General features: G+C 44.8%; 1 protein-coding gene across 1 annotated transcript in view; it reads right to left on the reverse strand.

The window, feature by feature from the left end:
- Positions 1-1,447: 1,447 nt before the first annotated feature.
- The window catches only part of LOC144797863 (vomeronasal type-2 receptor 26-like), a 56,592-nt gene continuing 33,673 nt past the window's right edge, over positions 1,448-24,366 (reverse strand). Inside the window, exons 4-6 of the mRNA XM_078668664.1 lie at positions 8,349-8,576; positions 6,423-6,546; positions 1,448-2,736 (exon numbers count right to left, since the gene is read on the reverse strand). Coding sequence (XP_078524790.1) covers positions 1,823-2,736; positions 6,423-6,546; positions 8,349-8,576 — 1,266 coding nt within the window. The 3' untranslated portion in view covers positions 1,448-1,822. The remainder of the gene's footprint in view (positions 2,737-6,422; positions 6,547-8,348; positions 8,577-24,366) is intronic.

The raw sequence follows: 24,366 nt of genomic DNA on the forward strand, positions 1-24,366 counted from the left end.
ATAACAACATCCTAGGAGTGCGATCATGTAAAGAAGCGTTGAGGATTATTAAGTCGGATACCAGACAAGTGATCGTATTTGGTGTTAGCAGATTTTTATTTGCAATAAGTTTTGTACGCAATAAGAAGGGACTAAATCTGTAAAATCAAATTGAACCTATTGTGCTGTACTCTGATCTTATTTATTGACTTGTATATATTCATGATTTTCTATTTTAATGAATAGTATTTTTTAGAAAAGGTGAAAGTATATTTAAAAAAAATATATAAAATGCCTTTTTAATTAAATTAAAGATTTTATCAACGATTTCCCAGCCGCAAAAATATTATCTGTAAAATCATTTATTCCTCTATATATAAAACGAAGCACGTATTGTATTTATAATATGTACCATGTATTGTTGTTTTATGCATCTTTTATGGCTCAAATTGTGCGGAAATAAAGATTATAAATGGATAACTATTTCATTTTAGGTGAATATATCAGGAGAAGGAAAAGCCAGTTCCAGTTTTCATTGTTCAAACTGCAGTTGTATTTATGCTCTGGAAGCAGACATTGTGATGTCAGAACTCAACGGTATTAACTTATTACTCTTGAGAAGCACGTCTTTTCTTTATTGCAGATGACTTGCGACATCGAAACTTGCTATAATAAGGAAATTAGAGGCAGGTTTTTATACAGGGATTGCAAGCTTCCATAGTTTATGATAGTATAAACAGCATAAATGTATATAACCAATAACTCACATGTATGTCAAATTGGTCTCTCGAACATTCCATAAAATTCAAAGAACAGTGCTATTTCATTAACAAAGGGTCCTGTAACTACATTACCAGAAATCCTGTAAGAAGGTAATGCTAACAGTAAATAAGGGGGTGACTTTTAATATCAGGTGCTAGTTCCAGAGATACCAAATTGATCACATAATCTATTGCTATCTTTTCAGACAATAGTAAAAGAAGTTGTATTGTGTATACAGATTGTACAAAACAACCAACCACCTTACAATTCGCAAGTGTTTTCTGGTGCTTGAGGGTCTCAGAACTCCCAGGATGGGTTTCTGAGTGCAGGTGACCTTAGTTGACCTTCGCCAGAGGTATTGTAACCTGAAGGTGAATGTGGATTCTCTTTGACCAAGGTGGGTAGCTATATGAGCCATACTTCCCATTTCGTGATACACAACTTGCTTTTTTCTGATTATTGTTATCTCTGCTTTGCTGAATTTTGCTTTTGTGATTTTTGTACCTCTTGTTATGAAGCCTGTCTTCTTTAATTGTATTCTTCTATTTTTGTCAGCTAGTTTCTTTCATCATTTCTATCCCTTTCTCTCTCTTTTTAACCTTCTCTTCTGCTGTCTATTTGTATATCATTCTCTCTTTGTGTTTATCGTTCTCTATTTTTTCTCACTGTTCATGCCATTACTTTTGAATTGAGAAATATAATGCATCCCTACACAGTTTCATGCAGTAGCTTTCATGTTTTTGTCACCTTGTGCCATTTGATTTGACAACACTCTAGCAGCTGAATCACAATCTGTATATTTGCTGACTGTCAAGGTGTAGTCACCCTAATCAGGTTCTATTTAAACCTCTTATCAGAGGGGAAGTCAATCTAATAGTGCTGTTATTTTCAAAACTCTGACACTCTCCTCTCATCTTTTGGTGTTCACATTAACCAGCATCCAGATCAATTCCAACTTCAAATTGTGGTATATCCTTGGGAAGGAATATACCCTACTGCGACAGTTTACCAAACATCAACCCAGCATCCACATGATGGTTTGTGTTTTTCCTTACAATCTGTGAGCATCTCTTTTATTGTTCTATCTCTTCTTGAAGGTTTTACTTCCCAGGAGATACTCTCTGGTGTTCATATCTGGTTTCAGCAGGATGATGTAGCATTTTGGAAGAAACATACACATGACCAAGCCAGTGCTTGATGCCAAGATGGCAAATATCTCTACTGCAACCATGTGCTTCCCACGAGTGCTTAGGTAGGCCGGGATGAAAGAGACCCATACGCTTCCACACACCAACATGCTGAAGGTGATATGTTTGGCCTCATTAAAACTGTCAGGCAGCTTTCGAGCTAAGAAGGCCATCACAAAGCTGATTCCCACGAGCAAGCACATGTATCCCAGCATGCACCAGAAAGCTTTCGATGACCCTTCATTGCATTCGATGATGATCTTTCCTAGCTGTGATGTCATATTCTTTTCTGGGAATGGCGGCCAGCTAGCCAGCCATGATGTACAGAGCATCACTTGAAGAAGGGTGCTGAAGAAGACCACACTGTTGGGCAACTTTGGGCCGACACATCTCTTAAGTTGACTGTTGGGTTTTGTGGCTTTGAATGCAAAGACCACCACTGTGGTTTTGGCTAGTATGCAAGAGAGGCTGAATGTAAACAAGATTCCAAAAGCAGCTTGACGCAGCATGCAGGTCCAGATACTTGGCTGTCCAATGAAAATCAGGGAGCAGAGGTAGCAGGAAGCGAGAGCCAGCAGAAGGACATAGCTGAGAGCTTGATGGTTGGCTTTGACGATGGGCGTGTCCTGGTGCTTGATGAAGATCAGCAAGATGGTAACTGGCAACAGAGAACCAGTAACAGCCACACTTGTTAACAAGGCACCCACAGGTTCAGAGAAGACAAGGAATTCGATTTCCTTTGGCACACATTTATCTCGGCTATCATTGGACCATTGGTCATCTGGGCATTTCAGACAGTCTGTGGAATCTAAAAGATTGAAAATGCAAAGAACATTTTTATTGCAACATTCTTTTTAATTTGATGAAGACTAGTTCATTTCACAGTTGTAAGAGTCCAGGCAAGTATGTCAAGATAAATATTTGAGCATGGGTCGGCATTGTTGAATTGTAGTTTTTTTGTGTTTAGGGGTTTTTGCATGTATTTGGCGTTTAGGACTTTCTGTTGTATCCTTACTTTGGTCTTTACATGAATTGGCTTTTGGGCCATTAGCATTAATGGTGCAGGATTATGTGAAGCCTACCAAATGTCCATTTGTGCTTCACAAATGAAAGTAGGGCATGCAAAATCACCTGCTGCTTTGTGACCTCACCTGGCCGATTAGATGCTTACTGCATGAGTGCTCAAGAACCTCCAACACAACCCACACATCATACAATATTACAGCTTCTGAGTGCTCAGTCAAATAGTATATTTTGAAAAACTTTCCTACTAGGATTATTGCAACAAATGTACTGTTAGAAATGGGCTTCTCTAGTTGGCAGTGGTATTCTCCCTGTCCAAGTAGGAAACCTTCCTTTTAGTCAGGGTGAGGAAGTTACACACCCAAGATAACCCCTACTCACCCCCTTGGCAGCTTGGAACGTTCAATCAGGCCTATCTCAGAGCCAATGTGTAAAGCATTTGTACATAAAACACACAGTAACACAGTAAAAACACTACAAAAGGACACAATACCAGTTTAGAAAAATAACCAACCTTTATCTAAACCAAACAAGACCAAAATGACAAAAATCCAACATACATAAGCAAAGATATCACTTTGTAAAGGTTTAAGCAATTCAGTCCTTAGAACTCTACGGATGCATTAATTTTAGCACAAAGTAACTTTGATGTGTCAAAATCCGAGTAAAAAAACAGCTGCAAAGGAGGAAAGTGTCAGAAAACACAAGCGATGAGTCGATTCTTAAGTCCCAGGGGAATGGAGGCATCATTTCTGCTGCACGCAGGGAGAAGTGTTTCGTCAATTCCTTCCTGCAAGGAGAAGTGATGCGTTGAATTCCAAAAGTGGCTCCTTACTGCAGGGCGGGGCACTGGAAAGTTGGCACCCAAGTGCAATGCGTGGAAAACCCAGATGCGCTGGGGTCAATGCGGCAGTGGCGAAACAGGCGTTGCATCGATTCTCCCAGCCACAAGCAGGTGATACATCAATTCCTTCAGCCGCACAGCAGGGCCTGCGTGGGAGTCAGAGCAGGGGCCTCGGATGTCGGAGACACGGTGCTCTGGACTCAGGCTGCGGAAGTTCTACTAGTCACGAACCAGTACTGCATCGATTTGTGGGCGTACCACGGCAATGTGCTGATTTTTCAACCGCACGGCAAGTTTGCAGTGGGAAAAACAGGGCTTAAGGACGATGCGTTGATTTTTAGCTCCTGGAGTAGAAGAACCACCTCCAAGGGCCCAGAACTGGAATTGGCACCACTTGGCAGGTCAGAAATCCCAGCAGAGGAATGGAGGGGAACTACAGATGAAGTATTCTAATGGCAAGCACACACAAGCTCTTGGAAAACCTTGATAAGCAGTATGAGAAAATACAGTCCAGTCCTTCCTCTGCACAAGACCGAAGCAGCAAGCAGCAGGCTAGCACAACAGAGCAACATCAGATTGGCATTTCTCCTCCTACATATTCTCCAGCTTTTCTTCTTTGCAGACTCTCCTCTTGCTCCAGAAGTGTTCTAAAAATATGGGGTTACAGGTCCAATACTCATACCCCTTTCTGCCCTTGAAGTAGGCATACTTCAAAGGATAGTCTTTGCAATGCACAGATCCTGCCTTGCCCTGTCCCGGCTCCAGACACACTGCAGGGGGGGTGGAGACAGCATTGTGAGAGGACAGGCACAACCCTTTTCAGGTGTCAGTGACAAGTCTTCCCATCAATGTAGCTCAGGAAGGCCCATCAGCATGATGATGGGCGATCAAGATATGCAAGGCACACCTCGGCTCCCCTTGTGTGACTTTCTAGAGTTGTAAGTCTAAACCAGACATGGATTCCACAGGCAGAGGCACAGGATCGTAAAGCAAAAAAATGCCCACTTTCTAAAAGTGCCATTTTCAAACACAATTTAAAAACCACCTTCACAGAAATATGTGTTTTTAAATTCTGAGATCAGGCAACCCATACTCCAAATCTGCATCTCTTCCCAATTGAAAGTTACACTTGTTAGATGTTACAAGTCAGCTCCAATGATATCCTATAGGAGAGATAGTCCTTGCAATAGTGAAACACAAATTTAGCAGTAATTCACTATCAGGACGTGTAAAATCCACCAAAACATGTCCTACCTTTCACATTCATTGCACACTGCCCATGGGGCTACCTTGGGCTGATCTTAGGGATATCCGACATGTTATAAAAGGGAAGGTTTGGGCCTGGCAAGCGGGTGTGCTTGCCAGGTTGACCTAGCAATTAAAAGCTGCCCTTGCAGACACTGCAGTGGCAGGCCTGAGACATTTTTACAGGTTTAGTCATGTGACTGGCACAATCAGGGCTGCAGGCCCACTAACAGCATTTGATTTACAGACCCTGGGCACACACAGTGCACTTTACTAGGGACGTACCAGTAAATCAAATATGCCAATCATGGCTAACTAAACATAATCAAAATTGATACAGGGAGCTCTTGCACTTTAGCACTTATCAGCAGTGGTAAAGTGCCCAGAGTTAAAAAAAAAAACAGCAAAAAAGAAGTCCAGCAAAAAGTCAAAAATCTAGGCGTAGAGGCAAAAAGACAGGGCATACCACACCAAGAATTCCAGGTCTAACATGTACACAGATATTGCAACAGCATGTGTTGGTATACCATATTCTCTTCACTCATAATAAACAGGGAGTGAACAGACCAAGAACCAGTATGTGTCCACAATGTGGATTCAGGCCAGCAGTATGGTGTGGGAACCAGAAGCATGATTGGTGTAAAAGCGTAGGGATTGCTAGCGGTTCAGCCAAACATACACAAGGCGAATGTGGTGAGTCTACAGGCCTCACACTATCGTGAAATAAGTTACACATATTTTCTAGTCCTGCCACAAGGTTTTATGCTCCCAGTTAGTGGCTGACTGAAGCCAGGCACAAGAGCGTTAACTACCCTGAGAAAGACTTGAGGAGTGAAAAGCAAGGATGCTACTCAGTGAAGCTGGGGCTTTTAATATGGCAGTCTCTTCTTCAAGGTGTCCACAGATGTAAATGTCTAAAACCACTAAAGCTCTTTCCATGAAAGCCCAGAACCTATAACTGGACAACTTGAACAACACCTTCTGTTGATGGTTGATAGTCCACCCCATGACTTTATCATTGATGTCAGTTCATGGAATTTCAGGGATCAAGCCTGAAGAAAGCATATTAGGAAGAGGACATCTTCCTTTCATTACAAGAATATATACAGAAAAACAATGCATTGTTCCAGATCGTTGAATCTGTTCTAATGATCTCACCTGGGAGATATAAATTGGACAAAACAAAATAAACTTCACTCCCATAAAACTCAATAGATCTTGCTTCAAAAAAATGGAGGCACTCAGGGATCACACTAAAGAATGCCAAAATTATTTATGTGGAAACCTCCTGTTGATTGGGACATTTATCTGGGAGCATTAAAGACTTATAACTAATTTGGTTTGAGTGTCTATCACACAACAAGTTCCAGAAATCAACTCACCGGATTGGTTGGCAATGTTTCCAGCCGAGCATGGGAGGCATTCAAAGCAACAGGCTGGCTCCCCTTGCCGCTCCACTTTCCTGTATCCAGGAGGGCAGCTTTCAGAGCACACTGAGCGTGTGGGCTGTAGGGTAAAACCAAAAGCAGAGTAAAATCAGGTTTTCTGGCATGTTGTACAAGTACACTGAGGAAGACTGGCAACCTGTGTGAGGAAACTGCATTGGCAGCACTGTTAGTAACAATAACAAAGTTGGGACAGCAGTATACTTTTTCTTGGCTCAGCATATTCAGAGCCATGGATGTGTTTCATAAAGGAATCCTTGGTAAAAGAGGATCTATTAACCATTTTATCTCAGAATTAAGGCTGTTTCATTTTATTGTAGTGATCCAAGTGCAGACATATTCACAATTTCACACACCCACCATAGCAATTGCTAATTCAGTAGCCAATACTACATAAATAAGGAAAATTAGATTGCTTTTAGCTTAGACCTTCACTATGCCCTGTGTGCACTGGAATAGTGAATAGGGGACATTCAGAAGCAGCACTAAAGATTGCCATAACGGCTCAAAAGTATGATAAATCCCCATCCATTGTAGGATCTATGGATATCCACCATGATTATAAATCCTAAGGGTGGGAACACTGCATTAGGCCTGGGCCGTAAATTCCACTTGCAGAGTTTGCAGAGTTTTTCTCACTCCAGGCTGCATGAAGCTGAGTTGTTTCCTCACTCGTCAACGTTAGGTTGGTGAGCGAGAGTGAGGAAAATCTTATTCCAGACCACCCCCGGTGAGATTTCTCAATACGGGCAGTTACAGATGGTTGTGACCGTTAGTGTTGAGACACGTTCCGCTCGTGTTGAGGAAGCTGCCACTCAATTAGAACGTCTACTCAAGCAGCAGAAAGAAGCAGCGCTCTCTTGCTCTTCGCATTGTGACATACGTGCTGATTTCCCAATACGGGACAAACCCCCAGCACTAAAAATCAGTGCGAACGGCGCAACCTAACACACTCCACCGCTTGCGGAACTCCGCATGGCAAGGATGTTATTCATTTTGTGGAGTTCTATTCAGCAAACTACACCCAGGACTACACTACATATGCAAAATCTAAAATTAAAAAAGATTTGTGTGCTGCATTATGGACTTCTCTATGGACTTCTAAGACTTGAAGAGCAGCCTGCCATGTAGAAGAATTCAAATGCACTTACTTATCTAGCATAAATGTAACCTGTCTTTGCCATGCTCATGCTGTCTTAACAATACCGCATGTGTCTGTCTCGGAGCCTCATATGTCGTGCGCCCTGGAACACGAGATGCAAACGTTTAGAACCAGCACGCTCAGCTGAACTATTTACATTTCCATCACTTTTGAAGACCTATTTCTCATGAACGCAGCTAAGTACCTGCTTATTTTTATCCTGTGTCTAATACTAAACCTGTGTGTGAAGTAGAATACATATTGAGGTTCTATCTTGTTTTGGGGAGCTATGCTTCATTGTTGGTGCACTGGAACTCCCTGATCAGCAAGCTCTGTTGCTATTAATTTGAGAGCATAGGCATCTGGTCAGGTTACTGAGGCTTCAAAACTGCTGTTATTGTTAAGTACCATTCCCTTTTCTCTGTACCTGGGACCAACCCTTCTGAGAAACCCACTAACCAGTTCCTCGACCAAGGGTTGACTCAGTCATGCTTTCAGGGTCTCGATTCATCCCAGGGAGGAGATGCAGGAGTTATAAGTGGAACCCAGATTTACAGCTGTCCACCAAAATTCTGTCCCCAGATCAAGGGTCTTATCACAAATAATAATTGGTCAGCGCACACTTCTAAAGCATACAATGTTTTTCAAAATAACTGAAGGGAAGCAAGTTATGCACCACCATGTTGTGTTGTGTAGTTAATGTCTCATGAAATTCTTCTAACCTGGTGGCTGCCACCCTTCCACAAGATGGCGCTGTCATTGATTACTAGATCCTGGCCTTGAGGTGCTGAGGTGTCAAAGGAGCCCACTTTGATGAAATTTACCAATCCATGTGTGTTCACCTGCCAGTTGATCACATCATAAATGGGTGGCGTGTACCCGTTGGCATCAAAAAAGATCTCCTCTTGGATGTTGGCCTGGAAGCGGACCAGCCTAACATAGTGAAGAAGCTGGATGGGAAGAAACAAGAACAGCTGGTTATGACCTGCAGACATCTGTTGGCTGATGGCTGAGAGCAGATACTTTCTAGTGAAGATTTCCATAGCTATACATTGGAACACATGCACGGTTGTTCCTATTGCAATCAATTGAGGTATTTAGTCATCAGAATAGGTAAGCCCAGGTGCTAACCGTCAACTGTGATCCCCACAAAAATAGCACTGTGTCATGGTGTAGATGGAGTACAGGACTGGATTCTATAAATGCTCCGATCAGCATATATTACATAAAAGCCCTCGATCGGTTGATTGTGAGTCTCTGTCCCACCCACACAGTGGGATGTGGAAGAAAGAAAGGGCACTACAGGAATTTCATGAGCCACTGTTGCTTCCCATGGTGACACTGAGGAGGCAGTGAGTTCCTTGAAGGCCCCAGTGTATAGTACACAGAGGGGCTTGTAGGAAGATGCCCCAGCCTTGTATTAGTGTGGTGCATAGTGGTTTTCTTGAGCATTGATTGTGATGGGGTGGAGGTCTGCCCAACATCAGCTGTTCTTTTACATCTCTTACAAAACTATGCAGTCAACACAGAGCAAAATAGTTGTGCATCGGTCAGGCGCCAGTGTATGCCACAGTGTATGCCACAGTGAACACCAACATCAAATTCCACTGTGGCATGTTGCCCAGGTTCCCTTCATTCTCAGTGCAATATATCCAGTGCTAGACAATGTAAGAAGAACTATTGAAGGGGAGATATGTTCCACATGTGGAATAGAATCAGAATGTAACTATACCAGAAGTGGGAGTGAGGGTGGACATAGAGGCTGCATGATGAAGTGGATGGAACCACAAGTAGCAGTAGGGGAGAGAAGTACCTCAAAGTGTCTACTAGAGTGGGAAGGGAAAATATGGCAGCTGACAGCTGTGGCACAGGCACGGTTGGCATGAGCAGGGTGCAGGAAATGAGGCTGATCAAAGTGGCACCAGAATTAGAGCTTGGCCATAGTTCCGGGAGCAGGACAAGATAGGAAAGAGTGGGTAGTGCTAGGCAGAGCAGAAATGCTTTATAATCCTGGCAATAGCGGCACAATGCATTCAATGACGAAAAACAAAATGAGGCAGGGAGGCTCATTAACTTAACATGCAGTCCTAATTAGAGTCAGTATTAATTATTTTGTGTGATAATTGTTACAAATTTCTCAGGTCAGTCTTAAGGTATGATGGACTAATTTTATTTATGGCTAATGGTCTGACCTGAAAGTGATGTAAATTGTAGTCATATAAAATAAATAAAGATATAGGACAAATAATTATTAAAAAGTCCTTTCAAGAGGAGAAATATACATAAACGTCAAATACTTTATGGTTGATTCATGCTGTTGTGAATATGTTTTTTTTTTTCATACTCTAATAAAATTAATATATTTTTGTACTTTGATATCCTGTCTGCTTTAAAATCTGACCAAGGTGATAAGGCCTTGGTAGCAAACAACAACAGTTTTCTTTGTAGTTCGAGACAATGCTTGTGTGGTTTCTGATACCTTGATTTGTCTTTGAGATGAGGAGTGACATTTTACAGAGATTGCAGGTGCCTATGCTTCTGTGAGTTTATCTGAAGGCTCAGAGAGCAGGGTGACTTGTCTGAGATCACACAGTCAGGAAACAGTGACAGTCAGTTCTTACTGCGCATGTATCAAGGAAGGCATAAGTATAAAGACACTTTTCCTACCTGCCATGACTTATACTTGTCAGAGCCGGCACATGACCCATGGGCAAATGGACCGTGCCCTGGATGACATGAAAGCATGTTCTGCAGAGCATGGGCGGCAGCATACACAGACTTGTACACATTGTAGGTCACTCTCAGGTCATCAATGTCAGAATAGATCCCTGTGTCACTCAAGTTCTCCATCCCTGAGCATGGTTTATGTTTCATTTCTAGGCTCCCATTTGCTAATATTTGATCTCCAGGAAGCTCTGTCCATTGGCAAGCAAATGCCTCCTCCCAAAACAGTTTTATGAAAGGGTCCTTTGGAAGCATCATTGGCTTCAGGCTGAAAACAAATTCTTTGAATCCCGGCATCTTTCCGTTGCGGATCACTAGTCCCAGAGTACCATCCAGGGCTTTTATAAGATTCTTGTTGGAAACACTTGGTGCCTCTAAAGCTATCCAAATCTTCCCTGTGAGGTCCAGCATGGCGAGAACTTCCATGAAGGGGTTGACATAGACATCAAATGACAAAATCGCGATCACCTTGGCTGAAGACATTTTGACCACTTTCAGAATTTGATCTGTTCTGGTCTTGGAGAAGGTGGTGGGGATAATTTCTGAGAAGGCCACACAAGCCCCAGCTTTCATGATCTCCTCTTTGAAGATCTGGGTGCTAAGCCTTCCATAGTCACCTTCTTGACTCAGTATTCCTACCCAGGTCCATCCAAAGTATGGCACCAGTCGTGCCAGTCCGTAGGCCTGCAGATAGTCTGCAGGGGCAATGCTGAAGAAGGATGGGAAGAGATGCTTGTCATTTGAGATGGGTATTGCTGTGAAGTAGCTGACCTGGAGAAAATTAGATTTGTTTAATTGGAATCATTGTTTTTGTATGGTGTTACATTTATTTTTGTCCTTTTAGATTTTCCTTCAATACTTTTTTGCAGTCCAGACAAATGTTTCAGTTATCAGACCCTTGTGTCTACTATGCTTTCTCCCCACCCTCTATATCAGTGTGTGTTGCATCTGCTCTACTGCAAGGGGATGGGGGTGAGAAGGATCTAGCCTAAGTGGAGCATGTGCCCACAAAACATATCCAGCTGAACTCGGGTGTTAGTTTGAGATTCTCAGGAAGTGTCCACCTACAGGTAACAGGATTTTTTCAGGGCCCATTTTGGCAAGGTATATATTTTGGCATTCACGTGACGATACCTAGATAGGTCATTTGTTAGCGTGGGCATACTCGGAAAAGGGTCTGCATTGCACCTTGCAGATCACCAGCCTCTTAGATCCAGTGGAGTGTTTTTCATCCCTCTATGCTGTGTGCCCTTTCCAGTGCTTAATTTGAGCAGGGGGTTGAAGCTGAGGCCATCTGACGCTTAGGTTTGGTGACCACAACTTAGCTTTCCTAAACAGACTTTGACCCTGACCAAGATAGAGAAAACACAAAAGATGAGCAAGAGAAAGAAGTGAAACTAGTGACAGAGAAAGAAAGGAGGGATGAACAGGAACCTGCAAGAGTGAGGAAAAGGGGCAAGGAGTGTCTGGTGGTGCATTAAAGAGTCATGAGGTGGAATCAAGACTAGGCAGCCTTGGTGTATCTCTCCCCTATCATTTAATAGTGCCGTGCGCCAGCTTCTAGGTGAAACTTTGAGCACCAGCTCTTACTCTTTGAGAAATTAGGCACTGGCCTCTTCACAATGGAAATGAAGTTGATTGTTTCTTTTAAGTTTATGTTAGTGTTTCACATCCATTCAATTGTCATTTCTTCTGCCTCCCTACTGAGCATGTTGTTGATGTTCCACATGCACACCTTTAAGATGCCTAAAAGTGACCTTGACTTCTGGAACCTTAATCACGAGGATAGTTACCATCATGAATACACCCACAGCAGATCTGAATGCTCAGACTGAAGGATTTTACCCTATGCCCATGACAAGGGCTATTTTTGGATAATTGTTATCTAGATAATCCAACGAACGAAACTGAAACTGACAATTTAACAACGACCTTGTTGTTAATGCTGGGATTGTCTCTGAGATCAGTCGGTATAGAGTCAAAATATCGAGTTTTTAATATCGAGAAGACAAAATATCGAGTAAAAAATATAGAATGGACATAAAATCGACTAGACATAATATAGACAACAAAAATATCGACTAGAAAAAATTAATATCGAATAGAATGGACATAATATCGAATCATAAATATAGAATGGACATAATATCGACTAGACATAATATAGACAACAAAAATATCGAATTTAAGGTAAGTTAATATTTTTTTTATTTTTGTGTAATATAATTCTGTAGCGGGTTGTGGGTTTATAGGGGAATAGGTTGGGAAGTAATTTAATTATAATTAATTAAATATGGTAATTTATTTATTGATATTTATTTAGAATTAATTGTTAATTAATTATTAATTGGTAATTAATTAAAATATAATTGGTAATTAATTATAATTGATTAATTGATAAATATGTTAATTATAATTAATTATTTTCTGTAGCGGGTTGTGGGTTTATAGGGGAATAGGGTGGGAAGTAATTTAATTATAATTATTAAATATGTTAATTTATTTATTGTTAATTATTTTGAATTAATTGTTAATTAAATATTAATTGGTAATTAATTAAAAAAATAATTGGTAAATAAATTTAATTGATTAATTGATAAATATGTTCATTTCATTCATTTATTTTCTGTAGCGGGTTGTGGGTTTATAGGGGAATAGGGTGGGAAGTAATTCAATTATAATTATTTAAATATGTCATTTCATTTATTGGTATTTATTTAGAATTAATTGTTAATGAATTATTAATAGGTAATTCATTAAAATATAATTGGTAATTAAAATTAATTGATTAATTTTTAAATTTAAAATTAATTTATTTTTAATAGGTAATTAATTAGTATTATTAGTTAATTTTTATATTAAATAATTTTAATTTGTATTTATAAATAATTATTTAATATATTTTATAAAATTGTAAAATAGTTTATTTAATTTGTAATTGGTATTACTATTTATGTTATTTATATTTATATATGAAGTATTTACTTTCCCTACTATTGCACTCACTGGAGTTGGAATAGTACGTTTTTACCCCTACGCTATCCAACTCTTTCCCTACTGTTGCACTCTCTGAATTTGGAATAGAAATTTTAACCCCTGCGCTATCCAACTCTTTCCCTACTGTTGCACTCTCTGGAGTTGGAATAGTAATTTTAACCCCTACGCTATCCAATGCTTTCCCTACTGTTGCACTCTCTGGAGTGGGAATAGTAATTTTAACCCCTACGCTATCCAACGCTTTTCCTACTGTTGCACTCTCTGGAGTGGGAATAGTAATTTTTACCCCTACGCTATCCAACGCTTTCCCTACTGTTGCACTCTCTGGAGTGGGAATAGTAATTTTTACCCCTACGCTATCCTAAGCTTTCCCTACTGTGGCACTCTCTGGAGTGGGAATAGTAATTTTAACCCCTACGCTATCCAATGCTTTCCCTACTGTTGCACTTTTCTGGAGTGGGAATAGTAATTTTAATCCCTACGCTATCCAACGCTTTCCCTACTGTTGCACTCTCTGGAGTGGGAGTAGTAATTTTTACCCATACGCTATCCAACGCTTTCCCTACTGTTGCACTCTTTGGAGTGGGAATAGTAATTTTTACCCCTACGCCATCCAACTCTTTCCCTACTGTTGCACTCTCTGGAGTTGGAATAGTAATTTTAACCCCTACGCTATCCAACGCTTTCCCTACTGTTGCACTCTCTGGAGTGGGAATAGTAATTTTTACCCCTACGCTATCCAACGCTTTCCCTACTGTTGCACTCTCTGGAGTGGGACTAGTTATTTTTACCCCTACGCTATCCAATGCTTTTCCTACTGTTGCACTCTCTGGAGTTGGAATAGTAATTTTTACCCCTACGCTATCCAACGCTTTCCCTACTGTTGCACTCTCTGGAGTGGGAATAGTAATTTTTACCCCTACGCTATCCAACGCTTTCCCTACTGTTGCACTCCCTGGAGTGGGAATAGTAGTATTTACACCTACGCTATCCAACGCTTTCCCTTCTGTTGCACTCACTGGAGTTGTTACAGTAAATTTAAACCTGTTGCTATCCTATGGTAAAAATATTGTATATGTTTTGTTAATAATATGTATATATATATATATATATATGTATTAAAAATAAATAATTTTTTTAAGTTATATGAATTATTTTTTTAATGTTACGTTTATTTAAGTATTTTAAATAAGTTAAAAATAATTTTACTGGCATGGCTTGGCGCCGGCTGTAATGGCCGCCTGATCCCGGAGCTCCGCCGACCCTAGCCCTTAGCCCCGATCCAGCTGCACATAATCCGCTGCTTCGCGCGGATAACCAGTGTCCACGAGTTCCCCTGACGATGCTGCACACAGCGGTCTGCCTCCGGCTCCTCCAAGTCTTGCCGGCACCGAGATACGGCTCTCGCCAGAGCGGGCCGGGAGTGGCCCCGGAGCGTGCATGACTCGCGGCCGGCGTGCCGCGCAACGAGAGACCCCGGCTTGAGGCCTAGGCTCGGGTGGGACGAACTTTGCCCTGCGACGGGCGCCCGGCCTCTGCTTCGCAGAGCGCGCTGGGGGGAGGCCGCATGGGCCACGGACCTTAGGCCTGTAGCCGATAAGACCACGTGGCGCCCAGACAGGGCGGGACACTTTGGGCCGAGGGCCCCCGGTGAAGTGCCGGCGGACCTACTACTGAGGCGAGTGGACCTGAGGAGGTGGCACAGGCCTGGTGCGGCACCTGAGATACTGAGTGGAGAAGTGTGGCTCACTGGTTAGAGCAGGCAGACCCTGAAGCAGAGGTCAGACCCGGGACCAGGGTTCAATTCCCGACGCGGCAGGGTCTTGAGCTCAAATGTCCATGGACTCGATAATTCTCGCTTCGGTGCCTGACCTAATCATGGGTTCACACTCTGCAACTCTGGGCATTAAGCTTGCTTAATCTCCACAACGGCCCCCCCGTGGCGGGATGCCTGGCTTTCACCTTGGGGATGCCCTGTAGGGGCTATCTCACAGGGAAAAGCCAGGACGGGTTCCCAAGGCAAGCGCGGAGATACCCCTTCGGGGGTCGATTCAGGCGCTATATAAGAAACATAATAATAATAATAATAATAATACTGTGGCAGTTGCGAGCCGATCTGTGGGAGTACTGAGACCCTGCGGAGCCCCGGCCTGACGATCGTGTTGCCTCTGCCGTGGCAGGGGTGGTTTTGCCTATGCCCGTGGACCGATGAGAACACGTGTGGTGGGGTGGTGTTGCCCTGGTGTCCACGCCGGTCGCCTCGCGCTGCCTGAACTTAGGGGTGCTCTCTCAGACCAAGGACCTATCCTCTACCCCGGCGATCCCCTCCTGACCACTGGCCCAGGTGGGGGGCTGGAAACTCGGGGGGCGAGCGAAGGGTGCTCCCCTTTTGCCAGCTACAGCACTGCGCGCCGGCGACCCGTTGTGAGCACCGTCCCGGCCCACGGACCTGCTCTTCGACGCCGGCTTCACCATGAGGCCTAAGCAGGGTCAGCTTGCACAATCGAACAATCTAGATAAATACACGGTACAGAGGGGTACGCCGCGCACGGAGGCACCTGCGAGCGGCCAGCAAAGTCCAAAGGAACCATCACTGGCTGGTATCATGACGGCTATTCAGGCACTGGGCACCACCCTTGAAACTAAAATCGACAAGATGGCCATAGAGGGGAATCTCCTCCGGGCTGATCTCAATAAAACATCGGAAAAGACAAAGGCTAATGAGACCAACGTTACGGACCTGCGGGCGTCCACGCAGCATCTGGAACAGAGAGTTAATGATTTGGTCCATCAACACCGTCGATGGCGATACGGCTGGACGACCAGGAAGGGAGGGCCAGAAGGAGTAACATACACCTGGTTGGAGTTCCGGAGGACCTCGAGGGGCCTAGTGTGGAGCTGTTCGTTGAGGATTTAATCCTTAACCACCTCAAGCCAAAACGTCTGTCTAACATCTTCACAGTCGAGCGCGCGCACCGGGCACCTATCCCCAAACCTAAACCGGGAGCGCCACCAAGGACAATTATAGCTAAAATCCTCAACTACAGAGACAGAGACGCTGTCCTTCAGGCGGCCAGACAATCTGGGGATCTATTATACGAGAACGCCGTGATTCGTTTCTTTCCAGACTTCACCCTCCAGGTCCAGCCCGAGAGGAGGTCTTTTGCGGGTGTGAAAGGGGCACTCCGAGAAAAGGGTATCAAATACATGATGTTCTTCCCCGCTAAACTCAAGGTTCTCCTGGGAGGAAAGTCCTTTTTCTTCACGTCGCCGTCGGAGGTGCAGGAATGGATCGACAAGGAGGTGGCCGTGACGGGCGAGGGTGCGGAGGCCCAGCACTGGAGAGACACTCAGACCGCATCTCCGGGCTCAGTGGCCGGGAGATCTGATCGAGACGGCCAAAGTCAACGCTCCTGGAGATCCCGCTCCGCAAGTCCGAGCTGAAAGACACGATAGAGAGACGCCAGAAGACGGCCTTCACGAGACTCACAGAACTGATAAGTGTCCCTTTAATGTATTGCTCTGTTGCCTTTAACTCTTAGATTCTACCTAGGGGGTTAGCTGCCCATATGACATCGTAACAAACTATAGACACTGGAATTCTGAGTTGCAGGACTTATGTACTACCTCACTTAGAGGCGGGGGGGCGCGGGCGGCGGGTGGGGATGGGCCAGTGCACGCTTCCCGTGACAGGTCCATCTAAGGGGGGGGTGGATTGTTCATCGTTGTAGGTTCCTCTTTGGGGTGTGTCTCTGGGGCGAAAGGCACTCTGCTAATTGGGGATGTGGGTAGTTCTAAACCCGCAGAGCAGGGCGGCAGGGAGGGGGGATGATACTCTGGGTGTTGGGGATGTGGGTGGGGAGGGCTGGGGGGGTCTGGAACAGTTTGGTAACGATGGGCTCCACAAACGCTGTACTGATCAATGATTGTATTGACCATGCATGTTGGGGAGGTAGCTGGGAGGGTGGCGGAGTTGGGGAAGTTTTACAGTCATGTGTAGTTAGCACTGTCAGAATTGATCCGGGCGCCAGAATGCAGGAACAAGTCATGTCACACAGCAACGGTTATGGCTAGGAGATGGGAAAAAAGCCTCAAAGTTCTGAGCTGGAACGTCAACGGCCTCGTGGACAGGCTCAAACGCACCATAGTTCTGAGATTCATTAAAAGGTATCAGCCGGACGCAGTCCTACTGCAGGAAACACACCTCATGGGGAACACATGTCAGGCCCTCAATAGGTGGGGATACACCCTTGCAGTTCACTCCGGCTTCACTTCAGGCTCCAGGGGTGTAGGGATCCTGCTGCGTCGCTCACTGCCCCTCCACATAGATCACACAGAGTCAGACCCGTAGGGCCGCTTTGCAGTGGTGTCCGGCAGATGGGAAGGCTACCACCTTAACCTACTATCTGTATACATCCTCCTGGCCTCCAGACTCAAGCTTACACAGATTTGGGCACACTGCTTCTCTCCCTCCCTGATGGTCAATTGATAATGGGAGGAGATTATAACGCTGTAGTATCAGGGACACTAGACAAACACCCCCCAAGAGACATACCACAGGGGCAGAAATGGCTGGCAGACTTCCTGGACGCCTTCGGGCTCACGGACATTTGGCGGCTACAACACCCAGCGGATACTCACTTCACCTTTTTTTCCGGGCCACATCGCTCGTTCTCCCACCTTGACTATATACTCACTATACTGCAACACGACATAACGATACGAGAAGCCACACACCTCACCCGTGGCATATCTGACCACTCGCCGGTTAGTACACACATAACGTTCGGGACTCGACGTGAGGGTGGCACTTGAAGAATGAGGAGACTAGTAGGAAGCTATCTAAGTCCATAACCCAATACTTTGACGATAACGTGGGGTCGGTGGACTCCCCAGTCACCCTGTGGGAGGCCTTTAAAACCGTGATCAGGAGGGAGGCGTTGTCGGCCATCGCATGTAGGCATAAAGATAAAGAAAAGCAGGTTGCCGCAGTGGAAGCAGATCTGGCGGTGTTAGAGAGGGAAGCGCGTGAAATTGGGGCTACTGACGTACAACATCGAATGCAGCTAAAAGCAACGGAATATAAGGACCTAGTTACACAGGAAGCTAAGACCGCAGCCATGCATAAGATGGGGAGGCTATATTACCAGGGCGACAAAGCTGGGAAACTTATAGCATGGCTCGATAAAAAACAACAGGCCAGTAAAGTAGTGCCGGAAATACTAACGGCCTCAGGGACTGTTGTAACTGAACCCCGTGAGATAGTGGCCGAATTTGCACGCCACTATAAACGGGTTTACAGCCGGGAGTCCGACCGCCCAGAGGAGGACTCGGTAGCCCTCCTTACGGATATCCGACTGCCTTGTCTGTCGGAGGAAGACCGAGAAACCCTTGAGAGCCCACTCGAGGTCGATGAGCTTCAACGCGCTATAGCCGACCTCCGCCCGAGAAAAGCCCTGAGACCCAACGGCCTCCCAATAGAGCTCTACAAGCTAAAGCCGGATGCCCTCAGCAACCACCTGAAACACATGTTTGAAGAAAGTAGAGAGGCGGGACTGCTGCCACGAGACCAACGCCTAGCAACTATAGTGGCAATACCTAAGGAGGGGAATCCCAGAGAGTCCTGTGACTCATATAGGCCAATCTCGCTGCTCGACGCGGAGCCAAAAATTTTGGCCAAAACACTGGCCAATCGACTTCAACCGGTCCTGTCTGCCCTGGTCCATCCGGATCAATCAGGGTTCATGCCCCGCCTCAACACCGCACTAAACATTTGACGCCTCAATGGGGTACTCGGGCAACGCCATAGGTTGCCAGCAGATGCAATGGTGGTCTCTCTTGATGCCACTATGGCATTTGACACCTTAGAGTGGCCTTACATGATCGCGGTACTTCGTAAACTGGGCTTTGGCCCGAATTTTATATCCTGGATCCGTCTCCTTTACACTGAACCGCTGGCCCAGGTGGTGGTCAATGAGAGAGGGACTAGACAGGGCTGCCCTCTCTCTCCCCTCCTATTCCCGCTTTCCCTCGAGCCGCTCGCGGCCTGGATAAGGCAGGACGTCTACCTCAAAGGGATAGCATGGACGGAGGGATGGGAGGACAAGATCTCGCTACGCGCCGACGATATCCTTCTGTACCTCTCCAGACCGCGTAGATCTATCGTGGCGGCCCTTGATATCTTCACGGGCTTCGGACGAAACTCCGGTTTCCGGATCAACTGGAGCAAATCCCTCCTATACGTACTTCACAGGGTCCCCCCCGAGACTCCCCGCTACTTGTCCCTTAACAAGGGTGGAGGACGGCTTCAGATATCTAGGAGTCTTTGTCTCCACGGACAAGACTCTACTGTACGAAATAAATCTACTGCCACCTCTGAAACTGCTCCAACGTGACGTTAAATCCTGGCGGCAACTCCCATTGTCGTTGCTGGGCAGAACAGCTCTATTTAAAATGATGGCGCTGCCTAGATTTCTCTACGCATTACAGAACTATCCAGACCTAGTACCCAACACTTATTTTGCAGCAGTTGAAGCGGCGCAGCGTGACCTCCTATGGGCAGGGACGCCTAGAATCGCGTTGCGCAAACTCACACTGGGGTGGTACGACGGTGGAATCGCCCTCCCTGACATCCGCAACTATTATTGGGCCGCTCACCTCTCAGCGATCAACCAAGGTACATACAGTGACGGGAACGACCCCGGGTACGGGATGGACAGATGGCTACTTCCTTGGGGGAATTATGAGATCGCACTCTACTCCAAACCGGCTAAACACCAACTCACGGGACCGACTAAACACTCAGTACAGATATGGCACACTGCTCAGCGGAAACGAGGGTGGTCGGGTGTCCTTACTATGTCAACTCCACTATGGGCCTCTGAAAAACTTGGCAACTTGGGGCACACAAAGGGGTTCCGTTACTGGGACCTGATAGGAATCTCACAAATCAGAGACATTTGGGGCCCTAAAGGAATCCACACGTTTGCCCACTTGCAGGACACATACGACCTAGCCCAGACCGAACACTTTAGGTACTTGCAAGTGCGAAATTCCCTGCAGGCGAACATTCCAGCAGAGACTACACTGCCTCAGACCTCCCCACTCGAAGACAGATTACTTGATGGACACATTCCAGACCACGCCATCTCTCTCACTTACAAAAAGCTAATCAATAACCCCCCCCGACACGCTCCTTCCCCTAAAAGAGAAATGGGTCGCTGACGGGCTAGAGATAGACGAGGAAGAATGGATGTATGCTCTTGCCTCCCCTAGGGAAGTGGCGATTTCGGCCCGATTGCGATTAATCCAACTGAAAATTTTACATAGAGTGTATATCTCATGTACTAGGCTACGAGCTATGGGGAGGGGAGGAGAAGGGCTCTGCAGGAGGGGATGCGGAGGGACAGGCACCTTCTTCCATATACTGTGGGACTGTCCAAAGGTGAAAAGATACTGGAGACGAGTGCTGCAGTGTATGCAGGAGGTATGGGAAGTAGAGATCCGTTTAGAGGCTAAGAGATGTCTCCTGAACATTTGGGAGCCCACGGACCTGCCTCCAAAGGGGAAAATCTGGGTGACACTTGGGCAGATGGTGGCAAAGAGAAACATTGCTAGACTGTGGGGAGCCCCTAATCCACCGAAACTTACAGACTGGCAAAGTGACATGGATTGGTGCATGCTGCAAGAAAAGACTGTATTTACAGCAAGAGGATGCCCTCGCAAATGGGGAGAGGTATGGTCAAGCTGGAATGCCTTTAGGGGCAACATATGTGAGCCTCCTCATGCCACACGGACCAGCTCAGAAGACATAGACTAAAATGTTTTTCTTGTTGCTATAAATGTGAAAAATGTATACATTTCGGATGTATTCCTGGTGCTGTAACTGACCCAAGCTGAATGTAACTTACTGACTGTGCTTGTTTTATTACTTAATAAAAAAAAAATGTTTTTATTTATTATTATATTACTTTTAATTTACTTTTAAGACATTTTAAAAATTCGATATTTTGACAGTCTATATTTTTTACACTCGATATTTCGGAGTTGATATTTTTGTACTTACCTGTTTGAAGATAGGAAGTCGATATTTTTACCTCGATATTTTGGCATCTCGATATTGTGACTGTCGATATTCTGTCAGTGATCCGATCAGTCACAACTATCTGTTGCTATTGGGATGATTTAGGAATGGAATAACACATATTGAGTCCTCAAGTATAAAAATAAAAAAAATTATTCTGGAATTCAAGAACGTTCAATATAGAGTCTAAATCATTCAAGGAGAAGATAACACTACAAGATCAGGTTGAAACATGATGACTGTCACTTTCTATTTGTTATTAAACATGTAGGTTTCAGAATAGAAATTTGGTTATCACCACGCGTCATAATTAATTACAGTGAGTTTTATGTTGGTTTTTTCCTAGTATTATTTGGTTTATACAACACATTTTTTAATCGCATGCGTGCGGGCGGAATTCCGCTCGCATGCTGAGATTTTTCAAACCGCACTTTACATGACGAGCTGGGCTACCTCATGATGAGCCCAGCTCGTCATGAGTGTGGAAGGGGTTAAAGTAAGTAATCATTTGTTTGTAATACATTAATCAAGTGATTTTGTGGTTACGTTGTATTTTGTCTGTACAATGTTATTACTGCATATGTATATATTAATTATTTAAAGATCTTTAAATGGTGCAAACCTAGCTACCAGTGGAAGATACTGCCTAACAAGTATAAAGTTGGCAGAGTGACTTCAGAAGTGATGTGTTAGATCAACAACTAATTACAGACTAGTTTATTAGGCTTGTTTAAAAACAAACAGTGCCATGGATAGTCCTATTTTTTCAAAGTTCCCAGTCTGATGGTCCATTTTCACCAATTCAACATACTAAAGCATATGTTCCTTTCGTGCTATTATGTGCTGAATAGTTCTAGGCATTTTGTTTTTGTGTTACCCAATTACAATATCTGAGTGTGTGGTCTGTAGTTCTACTATATTTAAAGTTCTTTAGGTTTTGATATCTATTGCTTCCATCGGGAAGGTTCAACCATTAATCTTGTTTTGCTTCAATCCTCAAGGTTCTGCATGTTGCTCTCTAGTTTACTCTCGTGCTCTCTCATCCTTGGCCTAAATTGACGCTATTCATGAAGACATCTGTTATATTTGCTGTACTCATTTATTGCTAGTTCTTCTGTATCATGGCTGTTCGTCTCTTTAGCTGTCCCTCATTACTGGAGAACTTCATGTGTGGAAGAAGGGTATTTCTTCAAGTTTTGTGATTTCCTAAACGAAGGTGGAGAATGCCAACCTTACGTCTTCAGTCAAATGCCTCTTTCAATCAATCAGCATATGTAAAGCGCAACTCTGTCACCCCTAGGGTATCTGGGCCCTGTGTTTCTGTCGAAGAGCCAGGTCTTGAGTCTCTTTCTGAAGTCTGCCAGTGAGGGGCCCATATGGAGTTGGAGGTCATTCCAGGTCTTGGCGTCCGCTGCTGTGGCTGTGGCAGATGCAGGTGGTGTGTGTGAGGGCGAGTGAAAAGGAGTGTAGGTATCCAGCAGGTTGGTGGAAGTTCAGTCAATGGTTGAGGTAAAAGGCTTTGTAGGCGTGAATGAGGATCTTGAACTGACATCTTTTCTGGATGGGGAGCCAGTGGTGGTCTCTCAGGTGGGGGGATGATGTGAGTTCTTTTGGGGAGGTCCAGGATGAGTCTGACTGCAGTGTTCTGTATGGTCTGGAGTCTTGTGAGGAACTGAATGAAGATACTGGCGTAGTGGGCATTGCTGTAGTCAAGGCGGCTGGTGACAAGGGACTGAGTGACGGTTTTTCTGGCGTTCGTTCGGATCCATCTGAAGATTGTGCGGAGCATGCAAAGAGTGTGGAAGCAGGAGGAGGCGACTATGTTAACTTGTCATTTCATGGTCAGTTGGCTGTCAAGGATAATGCCGAGGTTGCTGTGCGTGGTCGGCCAGTGTGGGTCTGAGTTCTGCAGGCCCCAAGCTGTGGTCCCATGCTGGGGTGTTCTTCCCGATGATCAGTACTTCAGTTTTGTCAAAGTTGAGTTGGAGGTAGTTGTCCTGCATCCATTTGGCATATTGGTCATGGCGTTGCAAAAGTTGTTTTTTGTGTTGGCGGGGTCCTTGGTGAGTGAGAGGATCAGTTGAGTGTCGTATGTGTAGGAGAATATGTTGAGTCGTGGGATCTCACGACATCTGCAAGAGTGTCATGTAGAAATTGAACAGGGTGGGGCTGAGGGATGATCCTGTGGTACTCTGCATGTGATGTCTTTGGGTGCAGAGGTGAAGGGAGGAAGGTGGATGTTCTGTGAGCATCCTGGAAAGGAAGGAGGTGATCCACCTGAGTGCGTTAGGCTGTATGTCTATGTGGTAGAGTCTATTGATGAGGATTTTGTGGGAGACTGCGTTGAACGCTGCAAAGAGGTCGAGGAGGATCTGGGCCCCCATTTCTCCACAGTCGAGGAGTGTTCTGATGAAATCTGCTGCAGCAATCAGCGCGATCTCAGTGATGTGGTTGGCACAAAATTCTTATTGAGAGGTGTCCAGTATATGGTTTTGTTCTCAGAATTTGGTGAGCTGCTGGTTGATGGCTTTCTCGAGAAATTTCTTTAGGTTTCAGCGGGGGCGACTCTGTTGGTGATCTAGGTAGCAAAGTTCCGGATGGCCTGTTTGATGTCTGTTGAGGCCTCAGGTTGGGAGGTTGTGAGGATCTATAACCACTGAATTTCAGTGACCTTGCTCCAGCTGCAGTGGGAGGAGGTCTGATGTCTGGTAATGGTGTGCTGGGTGTCTGTGTTGTGTAGTGTACAATGGCATGGTCAGCCCAGGTGAGTTCTGTGGTGTGGTTGAATTTGATTCTGTCACTGACGTAGAGATGGGTTCAAGTGTGTGTCTGACTTGGCATGGTTAGGTGACCAGTTCGGTGAGGCCAATTTTGTTCAGGTTCTCCTGGAGGGCGATAGAGTTGGGGTCTTCTATGTGGAAGTTGAGGTCACTGAG

The sequence above is a fragment of the Lissotriton helveticus genome, chromosome 12, assembly GCF_964261635.1.
Source record: "Lissotriton helveticus chromosome 12, aLisHel1.1, whole genome shotgun sequence".
Taxonomy (NCBI): domain Eukaryota; kingdom Metazoa; phylum Chordata; class Amphibia; order Caudata; family Salamandridae; genus Lissotriton; species Lissotriton helveticus.